The sequence below is a fragment of the Cricetulus griseus genome, chromosome 9, assembly GCF_003668045.3.
Source record: "Cricetulus griseus strain 17A/GY chromosome 9, alternate assembly CriGri-PICRH-1.0, whole genome shotgun sequence".
Taxonomy (NCBI): domain Eukaryota; kingdom Metazoa; phylum Chordata; class Mammalia; order Rodentia; family Cricetidae; genus Cricetulus; species Cricetulus griseus.
The window spans coordinates 9,191,151-9,216,928 of record NC_048602.1 but is presented as its reverse complement, the minus strand read 5'-3'; the positions used below and the strand labels follow the sequence as shown (position 1 = coordinate 9,216,928).

Here is a 25,778-nt window from a genome sequence, read left to right as displayed (position 1 = left end):
TCCTAGGTACATGATAGGCTGCCCTTTAAAACCATTGGCTGGCTGGGTTCCCGCTCTATGTTTTTTTTTTTTTTTTTTTTTTCTCCATTAAAAGATGCTTGCTATGTGGTAATGAACGAGTTCCTGCTTGACTAGACTCCCTACTTCCTCTGGTTGTCCACAGGAGGCTGGGAACTGGCAAGCAGCACACTTAACACTTCCTGGGACCCAGCTCAACCTTCCATGCTTGGGCTAAGACCCTGCAGTGACACATACTTGTCATTGAATCCAGGAGGCTAAGGCAGGAGTACCAACCATTGTAACGATATGTTTGCCTCCCCACCTGTAGTAGTGACCATTCCTTTTCGGCCGCTTACAGATGGAGAGCATTTGGGATGCAGGGTCTGCATCCTTGGAGCAGGAACACAGCAACCGTCAGCCACTTGTTTCTGTGTAAGTTCTTTCCCCAAATAAACACCATCTATTATTCTAGCAAGTCTGGTGAATTCATTACTACCCGCCTATATTTGCTGCCCAACGCAGTCGGGTGGCTTCCTATGACCACCGCAGTGACTGACTACCACCCGTGGCTTTTGTGTGTTTCACCAGCTGCTGGGTTTGCTAAGGCCTGGCCCTGATGGAGGCCAGTGTTTCCTGTATCCTCTGCGTGCCATGGATTTGCAAGCAGGCGATAAGAGCGGTTTTCTTTCTGCTTGAATTTGCTTGCTCTGCTGCTGCAGTTTGTATATCGTGGCCACTGCACGAGAGCCTGTTTGCCACACTGCCTTGTTGACTGCTCAACTCTGAGCACCTGCTGGCTCTGTGGCACCTGCTGTTCCCATTACCGCCGCCTGCCTACCGAGCCCGAGCCCATAATGTGGCCCTTTCTCTCCTCCTGCCACGCGTTGGAGATTCAGATTTTTCTCTACTCGCCCAGAGTTTTTTTTTTTTTTTTTCTCTGTTCAGGCCGCCCACAGCACATTTGCTCTGCCAACGTAACTGCTCAGCTCTTGAGGCTCGCACAGGCTGCGTCCTTCCTCTTATTTCAACAAAATTTCATTCAGTTCGATTTGTTGGGAGTCCCTTAGAATTTACAGACTGTAACAAATCAGGAAAACAAAATCGAACCGGAGGGGAGCATTCTGCCTCCGGACTGGCTTAGGCGGGACACCTCTAACACATGCTGGAGAAATATACTTACTGCAAGTTGAGAGCAAGTGGCCAACAGGGAGCATCCAGGAAGCAAGGGTTCTACTTAAGGTAAAATACTGCATCTTTTGCAATTTAGGATAATAAATAAAATTAAGGGCTCCATACCAATGGCAGATAATATTACTATGCAGGAAGTTAAAATTCTTTTTGTTTCTTATATGGATGGGATTTTAGAAGAGGCTTACAACCTACCTGGAATATAATTAATATGCATGGTGGCTATTAGCTTCATGATCCATATGATATCCTTAAAAATGGTTTGACAATAGAGCAAAGAATAAAGAACATATAGAAACCTTGCAGACTTTACAGACTAACAATGAGAGCTTAGAAAAAAAGGATTCAGAACATCGAAAATGGCTATGGTGATTCAACAAACAGAATGCTAAAAGTGGAATCTAAGGTTGAAATACTAACAGGAAAAAAAAATTGTTCCCTGTCTGAGACTAGTGACAAGCTAGCAGATAGAACATTGTTTTTAGAAGGCAATTTACATGGCATTCCAATAATCTCTAAGGATGAGAATATTAAATCTTTAGAGTCATATATAAGTGAAGAAAACAAGAAACTGACTGATTTAATGAGATCCTTAGAAACTAATACTGTTCAGGAAATTTGAACAGTCAGAGAAACAATGGTGAATAGATTACAGGCCATAGAAAAACCTTAAATGTGACATGCCAGAAGTGGAGGTACAAACACTAGAGATTGAAAGGATTTAACATCACCAGTACCTTTCACAGTCAGAGAGGACTTACCACAGGCCATTACATCATCCCCTAGGATTTACCCTGGTACTGTTACTGAAAAACCAGCAACTAAAAACCACCCAAAAGGATTCCTTGAATGTCATTGGTAGCCAATGCATTTGAAAGATTTAAAAGGTACAAAGGAAGCAGTAGTCTCTTATTACACGCATTCACCGTATGTGAGGCAATTATTGGAGTCAAGGGGAACAAGGAATAGGGTGACCCCTAATGATTGGGGCCAACAAGTCTCAGCTGCCCTTGAAACTGGACCGCAAAATGAATGGTGGGCTTTGTGGAGGTAAGAGGCCAAAGCACTTGAACTTCAAGGCCAAATGAAAGGTTAGAAGGCTCCCAAGATAACATTCTTGGTGAGGGTCTTTATGCTGATGCAGAGACTCAAACTGAAATTGATGAACATATCTTGTTCCTGTGCTGTAGAGCAGCTTTGAATACTTGAGATAAGATTTGAGAACCAGGGAAAAGAATTGAGTCCTCGACTAAAGTGTTACAAGACCCCAAGGAATATTATAGTGAATTTTTGCAAGGATAGACTAGAGCTGTACAAATAGGGGTGGCAGATCCAGAAGCAAGATGGATATTCATAGACTCTCTAGCTTATGAGAATACTAATTCACAATACAAAAATGTGCTTTGGCCCTTAAAGATCAGATCAGCACCATTGGATGAATGAATCCTGCACACAGCCAATATTGAGTTTAATGGGGCTTAAGTAGGAGAAGCTATCTCCAAAGGTATAAAAAGACATCAAAATACCAAATGTTTTCATTGTAATAGAGTAGGGCATCTGAGAAGAAATTGTGAACAAATCTTTCCTGGAAATAATGTTTCTTCTAGGAATAACTTAAACAGAAGGCCCCAACCTTCAGGATTATGTAGAAGATGAGGCAAAGGCTGACACTGGACCAATGAATGGAGTTTGACCAGGGACAACCAAGGAAACCCTTTACCATCAGGAAACTTCTTGGGGGGGCCTCCCAAAAGATCCCATGTCAAAAGTGGTCCAGTCATTCCCAGTCACTGTAGAGGACAATACTCCCCAGAACAATTAGAAAATCCAGCAAAATCCTATTGCAAAAGATCATACCACTCTGGATGATAAATTAGCTTTGGAGGATGAATCAAACATTAATGGAGGACACAAAAGACATATATTTTGGCAGACTTCTATAAATGATTAAAGACCAAAATAAAGAGTACCAATAAGTAACATTATGCTTGAAGGCTTGCTGGACACAAGAGCAGATATTATGATTATAACTCAAGAATCTTGGCCTCCAAGATGGCCTATGCAGGAGGTAAAAGTTCAGTTCTTAGGGATTAGAGCCCTATCTCAGTTAAAACAAAGCAAGAATGGATTGTATAGGGCCAGAAGGACAATGAGGAAGGCTGAGGCCATGTGTGGTCGATATAGCAATAAATCTATGGGGTTGTGACCTATTGAAAAAGTGGAATGCCCAGATTAACATTCATCTAGTATCATATATGAACCATAAACAAACTCAAGGTTGTTGGAAAAATATTGTAAGGCACTACATAAAACAGCCACCAACCATCCAGGCTGTACAAAAACGGAATACAAGTGCCAAACTAACAGAGGAACCAAAAGCCCTACCCTTAAAGTGGCTAACAGATGAACCTGTTTGGGTTGGGCAATGGCCTATGACCCCTGAGAAGCTAGAAGCTCTAGAAAAGCTGGTTTGGAAACAGCTAAATGCTGGACATATTGAAGAATCTACCAACCTTTGGAATTCTCCTGTAATTGTTAGTAAAAAGAAATCTGGAAAATGGAGAATGGTTACAGACCTGAGAGCCATCAATAAAGTAATTCAGCCAATGGAATCTTTTCAGCCTGGAACACTCTTGCCTTCTCTGATACCTCAACAATGGCCTATTATAGTTATTGATTTGAAAGATTGCTTCTTCACTATACCTTTACAAGAAAAAGATAGTGAAAAATTTGTCTTCTTGGTGCCTACTTAGAACAATTCTCAGCCAGTCAAGAGATATCAGTAGAGGGTCTGGCCACAGTGAATGTTAAATACCCTCACCTTGTGCCAAGATTTTCTGCAAAAAACATTGAAAATAATTTGTAAACAATTTCCACGATCTGTAATTCACCCTTATATGGATGATACATTGTTGGCTGATTCTAAGGCAGAGATATTAGACAAAATGTTTGAGGAAGTAAAGAAAGTTTTGCCTTGCTGGGGATTACAAATTGTCCCTGAAAAGTATGGAGAGGAGATTCTATTAATTATTTAGGATATAAAATAGGTCTACAGAAAATTAGACCACAAGAAGTCCAGATCAGGAGGGATTGATATCAGACTCTGAATGATTTTCATGAATTACTAAGAGAGATTTTCCAGCTACAGACTATTATTGGAGTTAGAAAGGCATGATTTTAAAAACTTGAAAATGACCCTAAAGGGGGACAAGTACTTAAATAGTCCAAGAACATTATGAGTTGAAGCTGAAAAGGAACTACAACGGGTAGAAAAATGAATATTAGAGGCACATGTGTACTGTGTGTATCCAAAGATAGACTGTATTCTGATTATATTACCACCTAGGGAATACCCTTCAGGGATTGTGGTGCAGAGGGAAGAAACTATATTGGAATGTATATTTCTACCACACACAGAATAAAAATTTAAAACAAATATAGAAAAGATCTCTGATTTGATTTTAAAAGGAAAGTTAAGACTTTGTCAACTGACAGGAATGGACCCAGAAATCTTGGTACCTTTAACTAATGAGGAAATTTCCTCCTTACGGAAAGATAATGAATGTTGGCAAAGTGCTTGCAGTAACTGTGAATGATTAGCAACAATTATCACAAAAGCGTGAGAATAAAATTCATAAAGAAAATAATTTGGATCCTCCCACACATTGTAAGGAAAGCACCAGTCTCTGGCATCCCTACATTCTACACTGATGCAAACAAATCAGGTAAGACAGGGTGTAAATCAGAAAATATAAGTAAAGTGGCTCAAAGCCCTTACAACTCTATACACAAGGCAGAATTGTATGCCATTCTCATGGTACTTTGAGATTTTACAGAGCCTCTCAATATAGTTACTAACTCTCAATATCCAGAGAGAGCCATCCTCCAAATTGAAACTACTGAATTTGTTCCTGATGATACAGAATTAAATTCATTGCTTTTACAATTACATGAAATAATCAGGAATAGGACTCATCCTATATATATAACTCACATTAGATCCCTTACAGGTCTGCCAGGTCCTTTAGCACAATGCAATGATGAATTGATCATTTATTATTAGAAAGTGTGCTGAAATCCTTAGAATTTCATTAAAAACCCACCATGTTAATAGCAAAGGTTTAAAAGAGGATTTTTTTTTTATAAGCCTGGCAGTGGTGGCGCATGCCTTTATTCCCAACACTTGGGAGACAGAGGCAGGTGAATCTCTGTGAGCTGGAGACCAGTCCGGTCTACAAGAGCTAGTTCCAGGACAGCCTCCAAAGCCACAGAGAAACTCTGCCTCAAACCCCCCAAAAGGATTTTTCCATCACTTAGGAGCAAGCTAAGGAAATAGTAAAAGAAAAATGTCCTACTTGTTCTTCTATAACCAAACTCCTTTACCAGCAGGCAGTAATCACAAAGGTGTACATAGAAATGAAATTTGGCAAATGGATCTGTTTCACTTTGCAGAATTTGGAAAATTAAAATCTGTGCACCATACAACAGAAACATTTTCAGGATTGCAACGGGCAATTGCTCTGAGCTCTGAAAGGGCTGATTCTGTTATCACACACCTATTAGAGGTAATGGCTATTATGGGTATACCTGCACAAATAAAAACTGACAGTGCTCCAGCATATGTCTCCAGTAAATTTTGACATTTTTAAAAAATATTACAACATAAAGCATATAACTGGTATACCACACAATCCTACAGGACAGCAGGTGTTAAGAGATCTCATTGCACTTTAAAGGAAATGCTCTATAAACAGGCAGGGGGAGCCAAGACCCCAGAAACAGATTACATAATGCTTTACTAACCTTAAACTTTATTAATGCTAATGAGAAAGGAAAAACAGCCACAGAAAGACATTGGAGAATAGAAAAAACTTCTGAGCTAAATCAGCCTGTGTACTTCAAGGATCTATTGATCTCAGTAAGGAAAGCAGGATATGTGTTACATTGGAGCAAGGGTTTCGTCCTTGTTTCTACCGGAGAAGAAAACCTGCCGATACCATCAAAGTTGATCAAGATCCAATTTGAATGGTAGAAACCTCTTGATGAGGAGAAATGATAGGTCACCCACTAACGTATATCCCCCGAGTTGTAGAGAAACCTCACAAAGGTAGGGGGAGTGTTGTGCTCTTGTCTTTACAGGAAAACAGAAAACATCCATCTTCAAGAAGCCATAAGACACCGAAGGCATAGATGCCTAAAGAACAGAGGATAGCTATCCAGAAAGAAGCATCTAACAAAGAAGAATCTGACTTATGGTACCAATATGTATTCATGGTAAAAATCTTTATACTAAACTTCTGTCTCCTTACTTCCCAGTCTAGTCGTAGACCCAATTCACATAAAAATCAAAGCTGGCTTTAGAGTTGGATTTAGTCTTCCTTCTCCAAATTCAAACATGTTGGTTAAATTAAATTCAGAGTTTCTGTCTTATATCAAAAGGCGAATTGATATAAGACAGAAGAAAACAAAATCTAAGGACTACTAATGTCATAACTCTGTTTTCTCTCAAAAATCCTATTCCCTCATCCTTATTTCTATCCTTATTGTTGCCTTTTCCAGTATGCATACCTGTTAGCATTAAACTTTCTGTGCTGATACTAATTTTTAAGTCTTCCACAGTCAACAACAACAAAAAAATTTACTAAAAGCAATTTGAAATCTCCGGAAAGAAGATGGGCCCCACTTCATCAATTCCACTCGATTCGGCTTGATGTCTTGAAACTAGTAAACACCAGCCTAAGACCGGTTTGGGACTACACTGCTCTAGACAACTCCAGACTAGCTAGCGGAAAGGTTGCACCTTCATATTACACCCTGGCCAAAGCTTCAAGTAAGAACTTCAGTTAAGCATCTCCTGCCACTCAGAGACTAGCTACAAATGTTACAGCTAGTCCTCTCAAGACATTCCTTTGCTTTATTTTTTTTTCCTACAGGATCCCATAGAGTTACCTTTGCCCCATTTTAGCAGGAAATAATTCTAAAAAAACAAGCCCCTTTTCCCTACAGTTGGCATTAAAGGTATTTTTTTTTCCCTCTCGTTGCTGAAAAAGGGACAATTATCACCTGCTTAGGGTTGGTTTTAAGTTGTATAGGGTTGGGTACGGAAGGTGATGGTCAGACTGGGGTATCTCTTTTAGATAAGTTTAAGGGTATGGAAGAGAAGTGTTTGGTTAGCATGGGATACAGGTAGATTAACATATCTTTTGGGGAACTACTTTTAAACACCATTAGCTATAGACAACTTATATTGTTAGATTGTTGCATGGTGTCTAAGTAGGGTCTTCCTTCAGTTTTGATGATTTGCACAAATGTATATATATATATATATATATATATAATATGTTGATACAACTTAGGATATTTTATATTTCACTTACAGTTCTACGGATAGTCAAGACATTTGAGTTCTGTTATTGAGACGTGTGTGTGTGTGTGTGTGTGTGTGTGTGTGTGTGTGTGTCTGTGTGTGTGTTACATATAATTACATTTTTTAAGTCATTGTCCTTGCTAAATTATTTTGGGAAGCTTCAGCCATTGAGAGCCATTGAGAAATTATGTTTCTGAAATCTACAGATTACAGTTACCCATGTTTATTATACCTATGAGATTAGTCAGACGTAGATATTTGATCTTCAAACACTTCAGAGACCTGCTGAATATGGCATTTAAATGTTCTAATATTAGTTCTCTGTTGACATGAGACACAATTGCTCCTGACAGCACTGATCCATTTTGAGAGTGTGATGGGTGCTGATGTCACTCCTTCTGGATTTCATTCTCTCCTCAGCTACTGGCCTCTTGGGGAAAGAACTGCCCCCACCTCAACTGCTGACTTTGGACCTGCTGTCCTACTGTGCTTGGAGGAGATAAACTTAGAAGACTGCTGAACTCTGCCAAGTCAGAGTAAGACAGTCTTTCAACTTCCCTGCTTCTGTGTTGGTCAGTCAGATATTCTAGGCCTTAGTCAAGGCTGATTGCTCCTATGCTGCTTTGAGACTTTGGATGACTGTCCAGGTAGTCTGCTGTTTCTGTCTTCGCTGGTACCTGTTGGAAGTCACTCGCCTGCAATTCCTGCATACCCTAGTATTGTTATCTTCCTTCTCAGGTCTTTGATGATGTTAAAGTTTAGACTGCCACAGTTATTGTTCTCTCTTCTTAGATAGAAATATTAGGTCCAAGACTTAAACTTTCCAGTTTAGGACAACATCATAGTAATCTCTGTTATGCCTTTACTCTGTTACTGGACATGTAGTTCTTGCCAATTGCTCTTGGTTGCTTCACTGGCAGTAGGCCTTAAGATGTGTGTGTTTTTACATTTTATTCGCCTAGAGCATATTTGATATGTGCTATCATTATCTATAGTTTTGTATCAAGCCATAACCTTCTTTAGTCTAAAGAGGCAATTGTAGAAATATATTCCCCTCTGCACCTGTAGCATTGACCATGCCTATTGGGCGTGGTTACAGGAATGGACATGACTGTTCAAAGGGAAATGATCAGGGTCACAGAGAGCATCTGGGATGCAGGGTCTGTATCCTTGGAGCAGGAATGTCGCAACAGTCAGTCACTTCTTTTCTGTGTAAGTTCTTTCCCCAAACAAAAAAATCTACTATGCTATCAGGTATTGTTAATTCATCACTACCCACCTACGTATCATGAGTTGGAAGCCAACCTAAAAAGCTCAGGGAGACCCTGACCCAAAATGTAAATTAAAATAACTTAATTAGCCATCATTGGGGAATGAATCTTATGAAATCTAGGAGGTTATAAATACAAGGTTCAGGAGGGAGATCAACACAATCACGGGGAGAGATAGAGGAGTGAGACTTAGAGCCCAACCCAAGGCCCCATGGAAGTCTCACCCGCATGAAGGAGTTGAGGAAGCCTCTTCTGTCCATCTGCAGGAGGTTCCCCAAGAAGGGCAGAGGACGGGGTCCTGGTGGGAGGTGGCCATGAGCCTTTGGGTGGCCTCTGAGCAGGAGCACTACAAAGCCCAGGAGGAGAGTGAGAAAGAGCAGGACACTGGCTTCCATGGTCATCGTCTGGACATCGTCACTTTACACTCCAGCAGGACCATTTATGCTCACCATGCTCTCCACGCAGTTATGCAACTTCAGATGTTCCTGCCTCCTCTGTCATCAGTATTCAGGAGGGTGAGCACCTACACTTCCTGTGTGGGCTGCTGGTGACCTGTTCACTCCCTGTCCCCTTACCCCCACCCTAGATGTTGGCAGGGACACCATGAAACTGATACACAGGACATAAGGGCACTGGGAGTAATGCATCTCACTTTCTGTGTTGAGTGTAAACATGCCAGCTCAGATTTATCTGTTTATTCAAGCATGAAACTTGGTGTGTGCACTGTATGCCTTTCCTATGTGAAAGGTCATTTCTAATATGAATGTGCAGGTGTGTTTCTGTGTTTGAGCCTAGATATGTTAGCTAGTCTATTCTTGCATGTATAATCTTCAATTGTGGAGGCCCTTCTTTATGTTCTTAGCTTCATATGTGAATGTGATTACATTTAACTGACAAGAAGAGTGTTTGTTGCCTGTGTGTCTCTGTGTGTCTATGCAGTCCCCAACATTCTTCAGTGTCTGTTGATGCAATTTCTCCAGAGTCCCCTTTGCACTATCGGGGACCTGACAGCCACAGATGGGAGAAAACGAAGAGAGAGAAGGAGAGGCAATGTATTCAGGAGTGCAGAGTGCCACGGACCACCCCAGCCAGACATGGGAGTCTCTGGGATGAGGACTCGATGAATAGGTGGGTAAGGATTCAGTAGTGATAAACAGAAAAAAAAAAACAGAGGCAGTTTGAATCTGAGAGTATTTTTCAGCTCTCAAGCAAGGTTTTTATAGAGATAGTATCTCGGGGAATGTTTTTGTTAAACAAACCCAAACATACGACATTATTTTTTACTTGGCACAGTGATGCAGAAATCCAAAACATAGCATCATCCAGGGTTAATCAAAACACAAAATTGTCCTTGTTTAATCAAAACATAGGCCTGCCCTTGATTAACATAGGGTCATCCAAGAAGAACCTCATATTTCTTAAATCAACTCAGTATATTTTTATGGTCAGTTATTGTTTAACATCTATTACCTAGTTCTTATGAGTTTTTGAAATATTGAGCTATTTTAACTATTTTAACTCTTTCTTATTAAAAGCTTTCTTTACCAGACTCTTAAGCCCCCTGTCCATGACACATGTGCAGCTGTATGGAATTTTATTGTTGGGAAAGTTTTTCCTATTTGTAGTTATGTGAATGATCAGGAAAGCGCTGGTTTTTCCTGAGATGAGGTCATGGCTAGTGACCCCATCAGAGGTGATGGTTTCTTATCTATTTCTTTTGTTTAAAATGTCAGCATAGGCTTTTAGGAACACTTCATTAATGAGAAAAAAAGGAATAGAGGAACAAACAGAAATTGCCACAAGAACCACAGCCCAATATTTTTCTCCAACTGAGAATTCCACAACTGTTTCCAGGAGACCTCCTTCTTTTGAAATTATCACCTCAGTCTGTGGAACTTGTTCCACAGAATCTACTGGGTTTGTTGTGGCATCTCTCCATTTCTTTTTTTACACTGTGGCAGCAGAGGCTCTGGAGCCAGGAGGAGAGAGAGGCTGAAACCTGTCAGAGGAGCAGTTGGAACCTCTGGGTGTCTGTGCTGGCTAGCTTTCATGTCTACTTGATTCAAGCTAGGGTCATTTGAGAGGAAGGAACTTCAGCTGAGAAAATGCATCCATAAAAATCACACTGCAGGGCAATTTTTAATTAGTGATTAATAATAATTGATAGTTCATTGGATGTGCTGCTATCCCTGGGCTGGCGGTCCTGGGTTCTATAAGAAAGTGGATTGAGCAAGCCACGAGGAACAAGCCAGTAAGTAGCACCCTCTCTGCCCTCTGCCTGAGTTCCAGCCTCTAGGATCCTGCCCTTACTTCCCTAACTGATTGTCAGAGTCCATAAAGAGGGGCCCATTTCATCTTGCCTTAAGATCAGAGAGTTCAAAACTGTCCTCATACCTATAAGTCTATAGCTTGGTGGCTGCAGGATGTTTCAGCTTTGGTAACAGATGTCTTTATGTAAACAACAGACTTGGGCTCAGGTGTGTTTACTCTTGACCCTGAAGGCAGGATAGCAGGTGTGGCTACCAAATACTTGGAGGATTAAGGGAAGTACCTCTGTTTGCTCCTTATACACGATAATAGAAGTCTTTTGCCATTGTCCCCACTTCTGGTGGGGTACTTAAGAATGTTAAAGAATAAAGTAAGTGTGTTCAGTATGGACTGAATTCGCACTGCTAACAATATTCCTGTGTCTCCGTCTTTTCTCTTAACTCCTTTAGCTAGCCTGTCTTTATCCACACTCCCCCTTTCAGATAAGAAACCTGGGCAAATCGGGTGGCACCAACTGCAGTCCCACAAAGACAGATACCCACAGACGACCAACTGTAAAGTGGTACCTTGCGAAAGTCAGAAACGGATAGACTCTAAGCCTGAAATCACCATGGTTTCCTGACCTTTATCCTCCTTCAATCACTGGAGTATAGCTCTGCTGCCAACATGAGACAGGCACTGGCTGAACCTCACAAGAAGGGTGTTGCCTCCTCTCCCTCACACCCTCTCTCTCTCTCCAGTAACAGGAAGTGAAGTCATGGTAGGAAAGGGATGTCTCATGTTTTTCAACTCTGCATTAGGAAGACTGACATAAGCACCAATCCTTGCCTGAGTAACTTAGCAAGGACTTATGTCCAAATTAAAACCATAAAGGTGTTGGTGATGCCGGGCATTGGTGCCACATGCCTTTAGTCCCAGCACTTGGGAGGCAGAGGTAGATGGATCTCTGTGAGTTCAAGCCTGGTCTCCAGAGCGAGTGCCAGGACAGGTTCCAAAGCAATACAGAGAAACCAGGTCTCAAAAAATAAAAGAAAACAAAACAAAAAAAGTGTTGGTGATGTACCACAGCAGTAGAGTTACTTTTTTATTGCTGTTATTAGACACTATGACAAGACAACTTACAGAACACAGAGTGTCTTGGGACTTTCGTACAATTCCAGAGTGTTGGACTCCATGATTAAGAGGGAGAGAGCAAGGCAGCAGGCAGACAGGCATGGTGTTAGAGCAATAGTCCAGAGCTCACATCCTTATCTACCAGCATGAGGGAGGGGGTAAATAGAGATGGTTAGGTTTTTGAAATCTCAAAGCCCACCCCCAATGACATGACTTCTCCAAAGGCCACACTTCCAAATGCTTCCCAAATGGTTCCAAGAACTGGGGACCAAGCATTTAGATATATGAGTCTATGGTGTCATTCTCATTCAAACACCTTACCTGGACCTGGCCATCAACAGCGAAAGACTTGAGGCTCAGGGGTATGACACTAGATAGCATAAATGAGACCATAAGTCTAATCCTCATTACAGAGAGAAGCCAGGTAGGAGAGGAGTGAAGTTTGATGTGTATGAAAATGACATATGAAATCCATTATTTTATATATTTAAAATGAAGAGGAGCTGGGAGATAGGTCAGTCATAAACATACCTGCCATACAAGCATAGGACCTCACGGGAACCCCAGCACCCACGTAAAAGCTGGGCATGAACATGGAGCACATATGTGGAACCCAGCATTTAGAAGCTGGAGCAGGCAGAGACAGGTCTCATTGACCAGTCAGCCAGCCTAGCTGAACTGATGAACTACAACTCCAGTGAAAGACTCTGTCTCAAACTAATTGAATTAACTACTTAATTAATCAAACTATTTAATTAAATGGACAAGTGAAGAAGATACCAACATCACTGTCTGGTTTCTAACATAAGCATGAGCAACACACACACACACACACACACACACACACACACACACACACTCAAATTTTTTAAAGAAAAAACATTTAAAGCATTTTGTACAGGTTTAATAGTGTACACAGAGTGGCCACAAAGGATCTGTTGATGTAAGTCATGTGTGTGTATCTTACCTTTGCTTTGAGGTTTCCCATTTGGAAGTCTAGGGACATGTAGTTGGCATTTCTTTTCTACCTGGTCCCACAGCCCTTTAGCCCCAAATAAATACACAAGAGACTTAAATATCAACTATTTGGCCAATGGCTCAGGCTTTTTATTGGCTAGCTCTCTTTTAATATTTAACCCATTTCTATTAATCTAAGTATTGCCCGTGGATGGGTCTGGCATCTTCTCAACAGCTACATGGGGTCTCCCCAGAGGTTTCTTGCTGCCTCTCTCTTACCCAGCATTCTCCTAGGTTGGTTGATCCACCTATACTTCCTGCCTGGATACTGGTCAATCCGGGTGTCATTCATCAACCAATAAGTCAAACATATATAAGAGGACATTTCCCGTGTCAGTGACAGAAGACCCACACAGAAGAACTTCACAACAGTGAAACCTATCAGGAGCCCAGAGCTATGATGCTCAGTGTCTTGTGGTTGGCATCCTTCTGCCACAATGGGGTCTCAGAATGTTTGATTTCTTATTTAAATGGTTATTCCCATGAGGTAGGACTTTCCCCTTGTTCTCCAGTCATTGCTCAATCCTTCTTAGGGAGAGAATCGAACAAATAGCAACCTACAAAAAAATGACCCCACATTTTAAACAAGGAGCTTTGAAGGTCTAACTTTATCAAAGCGTGTGAGTTGGAAGCCCCACTCTAAGCAATCTTACTATCACCAAATTGGGTGCCAGTGGACGATGCAGGAAAGTTGATAAAAACATGAACGATGCTGGACTTTGTTTCTGAGATAAGAGGTCTCATTTATATCATGCTGGCCTCCAATTTGCTTTGTAGCCAAAAACTATCTTGAACAGATCCTCCTGCCTTCCCAAATGCTGGGATGAAAACTGGGCACCACCAAGAAGTCCATGAGGTGCTGGGTGTTGAAGGCGGGGCTTCCCACCTGCTAAGAAGCGCTCAACCTATGGAGCTACAGCCCCTTCCTTAAACCTCCTTTTTAAATCATCATTAAGTTGACAAGTGTACACGCAAGCAAACATTTCATATTATAGGACACATCCCAAATTACTACAAACTCTGCTTCCCAAATGCTGAAATTAAAGGTGTATGCCATGGCACAAAGGAACAGTGTCATGTAAAGGGCCATGCTTTTTTCCTTTTTTCTTTCTTTTTCACCTGTAAGGTTTCATTTACCACTTTTCATGGATTATGCCATCAGTGTCAAATCTGAATGTCTACCTTACAACCTAGCACAAATGTCAGACACTTCTTCTAGAAGTTTTAGACCGTGCCGTTTCATTTTGGTTTGTGATGCATTGTGAGTCAGTGTTTGCATATGGAAACATGCGTGGGTCAGTGGCATGCTGACAGCCAGTCTGTCAGTGACAGTGGTTGAAAATGTGATTCCTCCTCTAGATTGCCTCCAGAACTGGTGAAAAGAATTTCAAGGTCTTTGCAGGTCAGTGCTTTTCACTGAGGGAAAGATGCTAAGGACTGAGCCAGGGTGGTCAGCACATCTTAACAAGAGCATGTTGCAGATTAAAAGCAGCCATCTCATGGCCTCACCCCAAAAAACTGAGGAAGGGACCAGGGTCTCACTCCTCACTCAGAGTGGGCAACAACAAACATGGAGCATCTCCACTGAGCCCCAACTCGTAAAGTCCCAAAACCTCCCAGTAGCACCACACTGGGCCTCAGCCTTTAGACCTGCTGTATAGCTGTTTCTTGTGACTTCAAACACTCTCTCCTGGAGGGAGGAAGGAACAGGTCACTAAGGAAAGACACCAGGCTCAAAAACCTCAAAAAGTTACAAAACTCACAAAGGCCTCCCTGAAGCCATGGAAGCAATCAGCATCGCTGTGGGTGGGGTGGGTGGGGTGGGGTGGGGGAGGTACTCTCCAGTGCAGCTGCCAGAAGGTGTGGGGTGTCTCCCTCCTTTCCCTCTCTTCTGGAGAAACCATAGACACAGATGAGAGAAACAGAGAAGGTATGAGCTGTGACTCACGAGATCCAGAGCCCGATGCAGAACAGGGGAGAAAGCAGGAAAGCAGTCAGTGGTAACACAGGAACACAGCTGCTAGGAGGCATGTCTCCATGGACCCCTGTGTCCCTCTGACTGAGGTGGTCACTCTCTCCCTGTCTTGTTCCGCCTATGGTCCTCACTGTCTGAGTGCCCCTTGGGCATGATGCTCTCTGTTTCCCTTTTTCTCCCCATCCTCTGTCCCCAGTCTCCTGCTTTTCTTCTCTCCTCTGCATCTCTGTCCTCTGACCTCAAGGAACTGGGATGTTTCTAGTGTAACTGGTGGCTGGCAGGAAGGGGTCCTGTCTCCTTTATCACGAGAAGCCTGGATCCTGCCCATCTCAGCATCACTCTGCCCTAACTCCCTGCTGTGTGGGTTGTGTGGCAAATGTGTTCACACTGTTGCCTCTTTCTCTGTTGAAAATGGGCAATGGACAGCTTGCAGAGGTAAACAAACCTATGTTACTGATAGTCCTGATTTGGGTGGAGGAGGTCAGATAGAGTCCGTGCTGTGTCTGAGTCTAAAAGTCAAAGCTTCCAGAAGCTGGCACACACAAACTCCTCTGGCCCCGAGGGGGAGGACCAACAACACACCCAGATCTTCACACAGTCATGAATTGGCAAGATGCCACCATGGACTTAAATGAACCAGAGGTCTTGCTCTAACTGGGCAGCTGAGGCCTCATTCCACACCCAACAAGCTTGATAGGAAAACATTGTGCACAGATAATCTGCTTAGTCCTCTGCTGATGGTATTGTGTTGCTGCCCAAACTGAACTTGAAAGGTTTTTAAAAAGCAAGAAAGAGAACACAAAATGACTGAATGGGCTGTGTGTGTGTGTGTGTGTGTGTGTGTGTGTGTGTGTGTGTGTGTGTGTGTGTATCCAGGAGGAGCTCTGCTGAGCACATGAATGTGATTAAAATATTAAAATACATGGTAAGTAAGAACTAATCTTTTAAGAGAGGAGAAAACACACCTTTAGGTATGTGTTGCTGTCCTCCAGTGTTTCATCAGTGGATGAAGTAAAGAGCAGCTGACACCCTGCCTCTGGGCCACCATAGTCTAGAAGTAAAGTCAGGTATCAAACCTGATCAATCTGGTTCAGAGCCTGATAATGGAGAATGTGAGACAGACAGACCGACAGACAGAGGACAATGAGAGGTGAGGAGAGACAGTTCTCGGGGTTCCATGAGCAGATAAGCAACACAGAGACCAGGTTAGCGACAGTACACAGGTATCTTGAGCTGGGGATGCGTCTCAGTTGAGAGAGTAACTGCCTAGCATACATGAAGTCCTGGGTTTTATCTCCAGCAAGGCATAGCCAAGGCATGGTGGCGACATAGTGAGTCCTGGGGCAGCCTGAGCTAACAGACCCTATCTCATAAAAAGAGAAGATTAAGAGACTTCTAACCCTGCAGGACCAATAGTGCTGATAGGGATTAGCAATGACCCACTGAGCCTGAGGGAGTAGCCAACAGCAGCTGCCCAGATTCACTCAGCTGTTCTCCACTCCTGAATCCATCCCCACCTCCCCCATACTGGTTCCCAGGGCCCTCTCTAGGAAGGGCTGCGTCACAGGAAAGCACTGGTTTTGAAGCCTGACGAACCTGAGTCCACACCCCAGTCTGGTTGCTTCGTTTGTTTTGCTGAAGGGACCCAGGTAAGTAGCCGCTCATCTTTGAGCCTTAAATTTTGTCATCTGGAAAATTCAGGAATGCTCATGGTGGACAGGTGCATCATGGGATGGAAATGAGTGCTGCAGGGCTAAAGACAGCCTGAGAGCCACACAGCAAGCTGAGAGAGCTGGGCACTGGGTAGGGGTGTTTTGTCAGCATGTGTGTTGTTCCCCCAGAACTGGAGACACAGAGGATTGTGAGCCACCATGTGGTTGCTGGGAATCAAACCAGGGTCCTACAAGGTGAGCCAGAACTTTTGACCGCTGAGCCATCTCTCTACTCCATGGCTTTGGAGATTTTAACTGTGATATTCAGTACTTACTCTCTCTCAACCCTGGGTGAACAAGCCATGGCTTCTGTCAACTACACAGTCAGGACACGGTAGGGCCCCATGATGCAAAACCACCAGTGGGTTCAGCCACCAGGTATATGGTTCACCTCCAATGTGGTTCTGGGCCACTGGCTTCCCCATTATAAGACAAGATGCATCTGCAATCATTGGCTGTGCTGGGTAGGCATAGCTATAGTCCTGTTGCAAAAGGAGAAGGTTCTTGTCCAGCACCGTGTCTGTCTGCACACCACCATGTAACACCATCATAACAGACTTAACCTCTGAAAATGTAGCTCACCCCAATTCAATGTTTTTCCTTTGTAATAGTTGTCATGGTCATTGAGTCTCTTCACAGCAACATAAACCCTACAAGTCATCTACCTTTCAAGCTTATTCTGCATCCGAGGGAGACCCAAGCCCACCTCCCGAGCTAACGCCAACCCCCATCTGGCTATGACCTGGTTGTCTTTCTGTTGCCTGGCTTCAGCACACAGGCTGCAATGGATCTGTGTCCTGTTTTCCTAGGTGACATTTAGGACTGGGTCCTTCCCTCACACGTCCATTGTGTATGAAAGAATACAATCACAGCAGCAGGGCCACACACGGCACCGGTCATTTATCTTTTACTTAGATAAGAGATCTCTTGCTGGGAACGGATCACTGGAAAAATTACCAAGATGAGCAAGTGCTGGTCACAGTTGTCTGAAGGAGGTCAGCTCCATTCAGAGTGAACAGCAGGTGCAAAGGCCCTGCTCTACGGACTGAGTTCTGCGAGACAGCCGGAGGGTCAGGGTTGCTGGCACAAAGTGAATGTACCTGGGCACCGGGGCGTGGACAATGGATTGTGGTCGTAGAGACAGAAGCAGGGGGAAATTGTGAGTGGAGAAGATAATTCAACTGAATGTGGTGTCTGGCTCAGTGTGCTGGGATTGAACCCAGGGCCTCACGAACCAAAGGCAGAAGCTACTGAATGCCATGCTAGAGAGGAGCCTGGGCTCTGGGTGTGCCCGGCAAACCCTGCTAAACACGAAGTTACATCCTTAGAGACTGGGTCCCACTCCATAGCCCAGGCTGGCGCTGGCACCAGCACCTGCACCAACCGTGTGTGTGTGTGTGTGTGTGTGTGTGTGTGTGTGTGTGTGTGTGTTTCTGTGTAGCCCTGTAACTCACTCTGTAGACTAGGCTGGTCTCAGACTAAGAGATTCACCTATCTCTGCTTCTGCTGAGTGCTGGGATTAAAGGCCTCTGCCCCTACCACCTGTTTGCCAGCACCAACCCTCTTTTGATTTTCAGTTTAGAAAGAACTTTTGATCTCTCTGTGCCCAGGGAGCTGCAGGTGCCTGCCTGTAAAGGAGAAAGCCGAGTCACTCAAGCCATGGCTCCCACACACATTCTTGCTTGTGAGCCAAGGAATGTTCAGAAGACACAACTTGACCCTGCTTCTTAGGTAACTCAGTCCCCAAGCAAAGGGCACCTGGCACAGAGAGTGACTTGGAAACTGGTTTCATAACATCTGTCCACTGCTGGCCCCTATCGACGGTGACTTTATTGCAAGAATGATTCTTTTATTTCTTCTTTTTTTTTTTGGTGCAGTGAACTTTATTGATGGTATTCAAGAGAGTAGGGTTCCCTAAGCCCCTCCTTATTCAGGGTGTTTGGGATGGAAACTGTGAGGGAGATGACCAGTGTGGGGGTTGTTGGACAGGGCCTGCTCAGCAGCCAGGACCCCTCTCTTGGTCGAGTCCTTGCTGGGGGTGGATGGTCCAGTGTGGGCTTCTTCCTTCTTGGAGGCCATGTTGGCCATGAGGTCCACCATCCTGTTGCTGTAGCCGAATTCATTGTCATACCAGGAAATGAGCTTTACAAAGTTGTCATTGAGAGCAACGCCAGCCCCAGCATCAAAGGTGGAAGAGTGGGAGTCACTGTTGAAGTCACAGGAGACAACCTGGTCCTCAGTGTAGCCCAGGATGCCCTTCAGTGGGCCCTCAGATGCCTGCTTCACTACCTTCCTGATGTCTTCATACTTGGCAGGTTTCTCCAGGACATGTCAGATCCACACATTGAGGGTAGGACCACGGAAGGCCATGCCAGTTAGTTTCCCGTTCAGTTCTGGGATGACTTTGCCCACAGCTTTGGCAGCACCAGTGGATGCAGGGATGAGGTTCTGGGCAGCCCCACGGCTATCACGCCACAGCTTCCCGGAAGGGCCATCCACAGTCTTCTGGGTGGCAGTGATGGCATGGACTGTGGTCATGAGCCCTTCCACAATGCCAAAGTTGTCATGGATGACCTTGGCCAGGGGGGCTAAGCAGTCGGTGGTTCAGGACGCATTGCTGACAGTCTTGAGGGAGTTGTTGTACTTGTCATGGTTCACACCCATCACAGACAGGGGCCATCAGCAGCAGGGGCGGAGATGATGACCCTCTTGGCCTCACCCATCAAGTGGTCCCCAGCCTTCTCCATGGTGGTGAAGATGCCAGTAGACTCCACAACATACTGGGCACCAGCATCTCCAGTCCTTGCTGGGGGTGGATGGTCCAGTGTGGGCTTCTTACTCCTTGGAGGTCATGTAGGCCATGAGGTCCACCACCCTGCTGCTGTAGCCGCTCCAGGAAGACAGTGATGGCCTTCCCATTGATAACAAGCTTCCCATTCTCAGCCTTGACTATGCCTTTGAACTTGCCATGGGTAGAGTCATACTGGAACATGTAAACCATGTAGTTGAGGTCAATGATGGGGTCATTGATGGCAACATCTCCACTTTGTCAGTAGTGAAGGCAGCCCTGGCAACCAGGCATCCAGTACGGCCAAATCCATTCACTCCTAGCTTCACCATTGCATCCCAGGAATGAGCCTGGCACTGCACGAAAAGATGCAGCTCTCTCTAGAACAGGGAGGAGCAGAGAGCCAAGAATAAGTCTTTCAGTTTGTCTTCCTGCCCTGGCTTAATGACTGACAACCATCCTTTCAAAATCCGCTGGCATCCTTTATGCATTGCTTTCACGCCCTCCTTCAGAGACAAAACTGTGGACACAGCGGGTGTGACCCTGAAAGCGCCTAAGGAATTCTGAAACTGTGACTAACGTGTACCTCCTCCTGACAACCGGCTTCAGGGGCAGGAGGCTGCAGCCCCTGGGTCCAATCTCTCCCAAAGGCCGACAGCTCCATCCATCGTCAAACCGTAGCCCTTACTAAATGCAGTGGGTCACTGACAGAAAACAAGATAGGCAAGGTGGGAGGTGTGGGAAGAAGAAAGGCTTCAGTGGCACGGGAATAAAGCTAAGAGAGAAGAGAGAATATTATATTGTGTGCCTGGACGTGCACACATGTGAAACTTTTTACATAAAGAAATAAATCACGTTTTTGCAACTCAATAGTGCTGTCTTGGAGGAGGAATTTGGTAGATTGCAGCATCACTTTTCTGGACTTGGGACTGGGCAAAATGGCCCACTGGGTGCTAGCTGCTAACCATGGTAACCTGAACCTGACCCCCACATCTCACTTAGTAAAAGCAGAGAGCTGAATTCCCAGAAATTACCCTCTGATAACAACACATACCCCCATTAATAAACAAATGCAATTTTAAAGTTTTATTTATTCTCTTTCTTTTAGGTATAGGAGTTTTTGACTGCATGTACACCACATGAAAACCAGGTGACCTCAGATGTAAGATAAGACCTTTACCCAAAGCTCATTCAAGAGATTTATTGGGAGGGAAGACTCCAGGAGAGTGGCTGACTCTGCCAGCGTGGAAGGAGGCAGCTGGACAGCCACAAGCTGAACAGCCACAGGGTTTATATAGAGATTCTTAGGGGGCGGGTTTTTCCAGAGTGGAGATTGGTCGAATTCCAATCCCTGAGCTTAGGATAGCTAGATCTCCTGCTCAGGGATTGGTTAGTTTTCTGCACAGCTTTAGGGTCAGATTTAGCCAAAGTGTGTTTCTTTGGCTCTATTCAGGGTGTGTTTCTTTGTCTGGCCCTTTTCCGTACAGATGCTGCCCACTGAAGGCACCAGATGGACCAAGAGTCCCCAGATGCCCCCTTCTCTTCTGGCACAGTCGGTTACCATGATTTAAAGAGGATAAGCCTGGGGAACCTTCCTGAGAGCTATAAGCTTCTGCAACACTCAGGGATGTTTGCACCAATAGGGTCATGTGTGTTCTACACCTACAGGTAAGAGTCCCTCAAAGTAAGTTCAGCTCTCTTGCCCTTCTTCTTACAAACCAAGTGTATTCGTGGTGCAGGGCAATCTGAGATGGGACCTCATGACCTACTCTGATGTCATCAGCTTGTGAAAGGACCAGTCCCTGCTTCAGCAGCCATGACAGCCATGATAAGACTCAACATGGGCTCACCTGACCTTGCTGGGCCTGTCCTGGTCACTTGGAGGTCAGATGACCTCCTCGTGCAAGGAATCAATCAGAAGTTAGCTAGCAGGGCTATGCTTTAGAGCTCTGGGGGTGCTTTACTGACAAGTGCACAGTAGTGACTTACAGAGCATAGCAACGACCCTGGGAGGGCCTATGGGCCATAACAACCAGTTGACCAAGCAACACAGGGCAGGTCACACAAGCCTGGAGGCACACCAACCCTGAGCCTGTGTGCACCCCTAGACACTCCCCTTACGCTGATCATCGTCTCGTAGTTCCTTGGAATCTTTCCCCAATCATCCACCCTGGTGGATGGATGAAAGGCCCAAGCTAATGGGGTTAGCTTGTTAAACAACTGCAATAAAAGACTCATTGCATTGGCATTGAAATGGGCCTCTTGGTGAGTTTGGGGTTCGGAATCTGGGCACCACATTAACTGTATTTACTTGTGTCCTCCAAACATCCACTGTGGCATGTAGAGTAAGAAGGATGTATTTCAGGCAGCACAGGGGCAGCGAATATATTGGGGTAGGGTAAAGGCAGTGTCTGCTAGTTGCATAGCAACAGTCTCAGCATTGGTGCACCTCTGAGCTTGGGCAACTTGTCCTGTGTTGCTTGTCCAGCTGCAGCTGCACTAAAGTTGCTATGACTAGACACCCTCCCAGGGCAATTGCTAGCTCCACATTCCAGAGTCCACCAGCTAAATTCTGATTTGTTGCTCACCATATGGAGGGTATCTGGCTTCCTAGTGACTAGAGCAAGGAAAGGAGCTCAGCACATGTTGCTGAGTCAGAGGCCTATATCTTCTCTGCAGACTGTCATGGCTGCCAAAGCAGGGGTCCGGAAGAGGCTCTGGTCCCTTCACCACCATCATGCCTTTCCACTAGGGTCGATTGAAACCAGGATCCAAATTAAAATTTTCTTCCCATAAGTGGTTTCTGGAAGGTGAGAGTCATACCAAAGTAACTCATAACTGAATTAAATAAATAAATAAATAAATAAATAAATAAATAAATGATGCAACTGGTCCAGGTTTCAGCAACAGATGAATGAAAGACATTAAAAAAAGGAAAGGACTGTTTCTGGTTCCGGGTAAGTTGCCTGCTCAGAGGCATCTGATGCCAAGGTTTTGCTCCCCGGATCTGAGCTTGGCAATGGGACCTGACACACATGGACACTGCCAAGGCCCCAGTGGTAGTTATGCCTCAGTCCAAGAGAAGAGAACAAACATCAGAGTACTGGAACTGTTTGCATCTACCAGAAGGGAACCTTGGTCCCACACCACCAAGAGAGGAAGAAACTCCTGCTACACCCACCAGAAGAAAGGATGAGAAGAGGTCAATGTAAAAGCACATTCAATAACAGAAAACCCAATATGACACCACCAGAGACTAGGAACCATACACCAGCAAGACCTGAACATCACAATGCAGATGAAGCAAAAGAGAATGACCTTAAAAACATCTTCATGAAAATGATAGAGGGCCCCAAAGAGGATATGAGAAAATCCCTTAAAGAAATGGAAGAAAAATCAAACCAAAAAATATAAGATATCAACAAATCTCCCAAGGAAACAGTTCAAGACCTAAAAACTGAAATAGACACAATAGAGAAAGCACAATCTGAGGAAATGCTGGAAACAGAAGAGCTGGGTAAACGATCAGGAACAACAGATATAAGCATAACCAACAGAATACAAGAGATGGAAGAGAGAATCTCAGGAGTTGAAGACACACTAGCGGAAATAGACTCATCAACCAAAGAAAATCTTAAGTCCAACAAATCCCTAACACAAAATATCCAGGAAATATGGCACACTGTGAAAAGACGAAACCTAAGAATAATAGGTATAGAAGAAGGTGAAGAAATCCAACTCAAAGGCACAGAAAACATATTCAACAAAATCATAGAAGAAAACTTTCCCAACCTAAACGAACACATGCCAACGAAAATACAAGAAGCCTACAGAACACCAAATAGACGTAACCAAAAAAGGCCTCCCTGCCACATAATAATCAAAACACCAAACATACAGAACAAAGAGAAAATATTAAGAGCAGCAAAGGAAAAAGGTCAAGTAACATATAAAGGCAAACCTATCAAAATTACACCTGACTTTTCCATGGAAACTCTGAAAGCCAGAAAGTCCTGGATAGATATTCTACCTACACTAAGAGACCATGGATGCCAGCTCAGACTACTATACCCAGCAAAGCTTTCAATCAATATAGATGGAGAAAACAAGATATTCCATGACAAAACCAGATTCAAACAATACATATCCACCGATCCAGCCCTACAGAAAGTTCTAGAAGGAAATCTGCAACCCAAAGAAGTTAACTACAACCAGAAAAATATAGGCAATAGATAATCCCACTTTACCAACAGCCAAAAGAAAAAGGGATAGAATCCCACACATAATTTCGCCACCATCACCAAATCCAAAACAAACAAGAATGAACAATCAATGGTCATTAATATCCATCAACATCAATGGTCTTAACTCCCCTATAAAAAGACACAGATTAGCAGAATGGATAAGAAGACAGAATCCTTCCTTCTGCTGCATACAAGAAACACACCTCAACCTCAAAGACAGACGGTATCTAAGAATTAAAGGTTGGGAAAAGATTTTCCAATCAAATGGACCCAAGAAACAAGCAGGGGTAGCAATCCTAATATCCAACATATTGGACTTTAAACTAAAATCAATCAAAAGAGATGAAGGAGGTCACTTCCTACTCAACACAGGAGAAATCCAATTCTGAACATTTATGCCCCAAATACAAAGGAATCCACATTTGTAAAAGAAACATTACTAAAACTCAAATCACACATAAAACCCCACACACTTACAGTGGGAGACTTCAACACCCCACTCTCACCACTGGACAGGAACACCAGACAGAAACTTAACAAAGAAACAAAGGAACTAATAGAAGTTATGGCGCAATTGGACTTAACAGATATCTATAGAACATTCCATCCAAATACAACACAATTTACCTTCTTCTCAGTGCCACATGGAACATTCTCTAAAGTCAACCACATAATGGCAACATAGCAAATCTCAACAGGTACAAAAAAATTGAAATAACGCCGTGTATCTTATCAGACCACTGTGCTTTAAAGTTATAATTCAATAGCAACACGAATTACAGAAAACCTTCAAACTCATGGAAATTAAGTTACACCCAATGCACAATTCCTGGGTCGAGGAAGAAATAAAAAAGAAATTTAAGATTTCCTAGAATTCAATGAGAATGCAGACACAACATACCCAAACCTATGGGACACTTTGAAAGCAGTGCTAAGAGGATAGTTCATAGCCCTAAGTGCCCATGTGAAAAAACAGGAGAATAATCACACTAGTGAATTAGCAGCACAACTGAAAGCTTTAGAAGACAAAGAAGCCAATACACCTGGAGGAGCAGAAGCCAGGAAATAATCAAATTGAGGGCTGAAATCAATGAAATGGAAACTAGGAGAACAATACAAAGAATCAATATAACGAAGAGTTGGTTCTTTGAGAAAATCAACTAGACAGACAAAGCTTTATCCAAACTTACCAAACAACAAAGAGTGAACATGCAAATTAATAAAATCAGGAATGAAAAGGGGGACATAACAATAGACACAGAATCATCAGGTCATACTTCGAAAACCTATATTCTTCAAAATTCGAAAATCTAAGGAAGTGGACAAGTTTCTGGATAGATTTCACTTACCAAAATTAAATCAAGAACAGAGGAGCAACTTAAATAGACCTATAAACCCTAATGAAATTGAAGCAGTCATCGAAGTCTCCCAACCAAAAAAAGCCCAGGGCCAGATGGCTTCAGTGCAGAATTCTACCAGCAATTCAAGGTACACCTAGTACCAATACTCCTCAAATTGTTCCACAAAATAGAAGCAGAAGGGACATTGCCAAACTCTTTTTACGAGGCTACAATAACCTTGATACCCAAGCCACACAAAGACACAACTAAGAAAGAGAACTACAGACCAAAATCCCTCATGAACATTGATGCAAAAAATTCTCAATAAAATACTGGCAAATCAAATCCAAGAACACATCAGAGAAATCATCCACCAAGAACACATCAGAGAATGATCAAGTAGGCTTCATCCCAGGGATGCAAGGATGGTTCAACATATGAAAATCCATCAGTGTAATCCTCCATCTAATCAGACTGAAGAAAAAAAACCACATG

The 25,778-nt window shown here is 43.5% G+C and overlaps 1 protein-coding gene and 1 pseudogene across 1 annotated transcript in view; both read right to left on the bottom strand.

Annotated features, from left to right (window-relative positions):
• The window catches only part of LOC100763166 (cytochrome P450 2B1-like), a 22,805-nt gene extending 13,584 nt beyond the window's left edge, over positions 1-9,221 (bottom strand). The window contains exon 1 of the mRNA XM_027430400.2: positions 9,051-9,221. Within this exon, the coding sequence (XP_027286201.2) occupies positions 9,051-9,221 (171 nt within the window). The remainder of the gene's footprint in view (positions 1-9,050) is intronic.
• A 10,021-nt stretch (positions 9,222-19,242) lies between these two features.
• LOC113837199 lies at positions 19,243-20,031 on the bottom strand (annotated as a pseudogene).
• Positions 20,032-25,778: the final 5,747 nt, after the last annotated feature.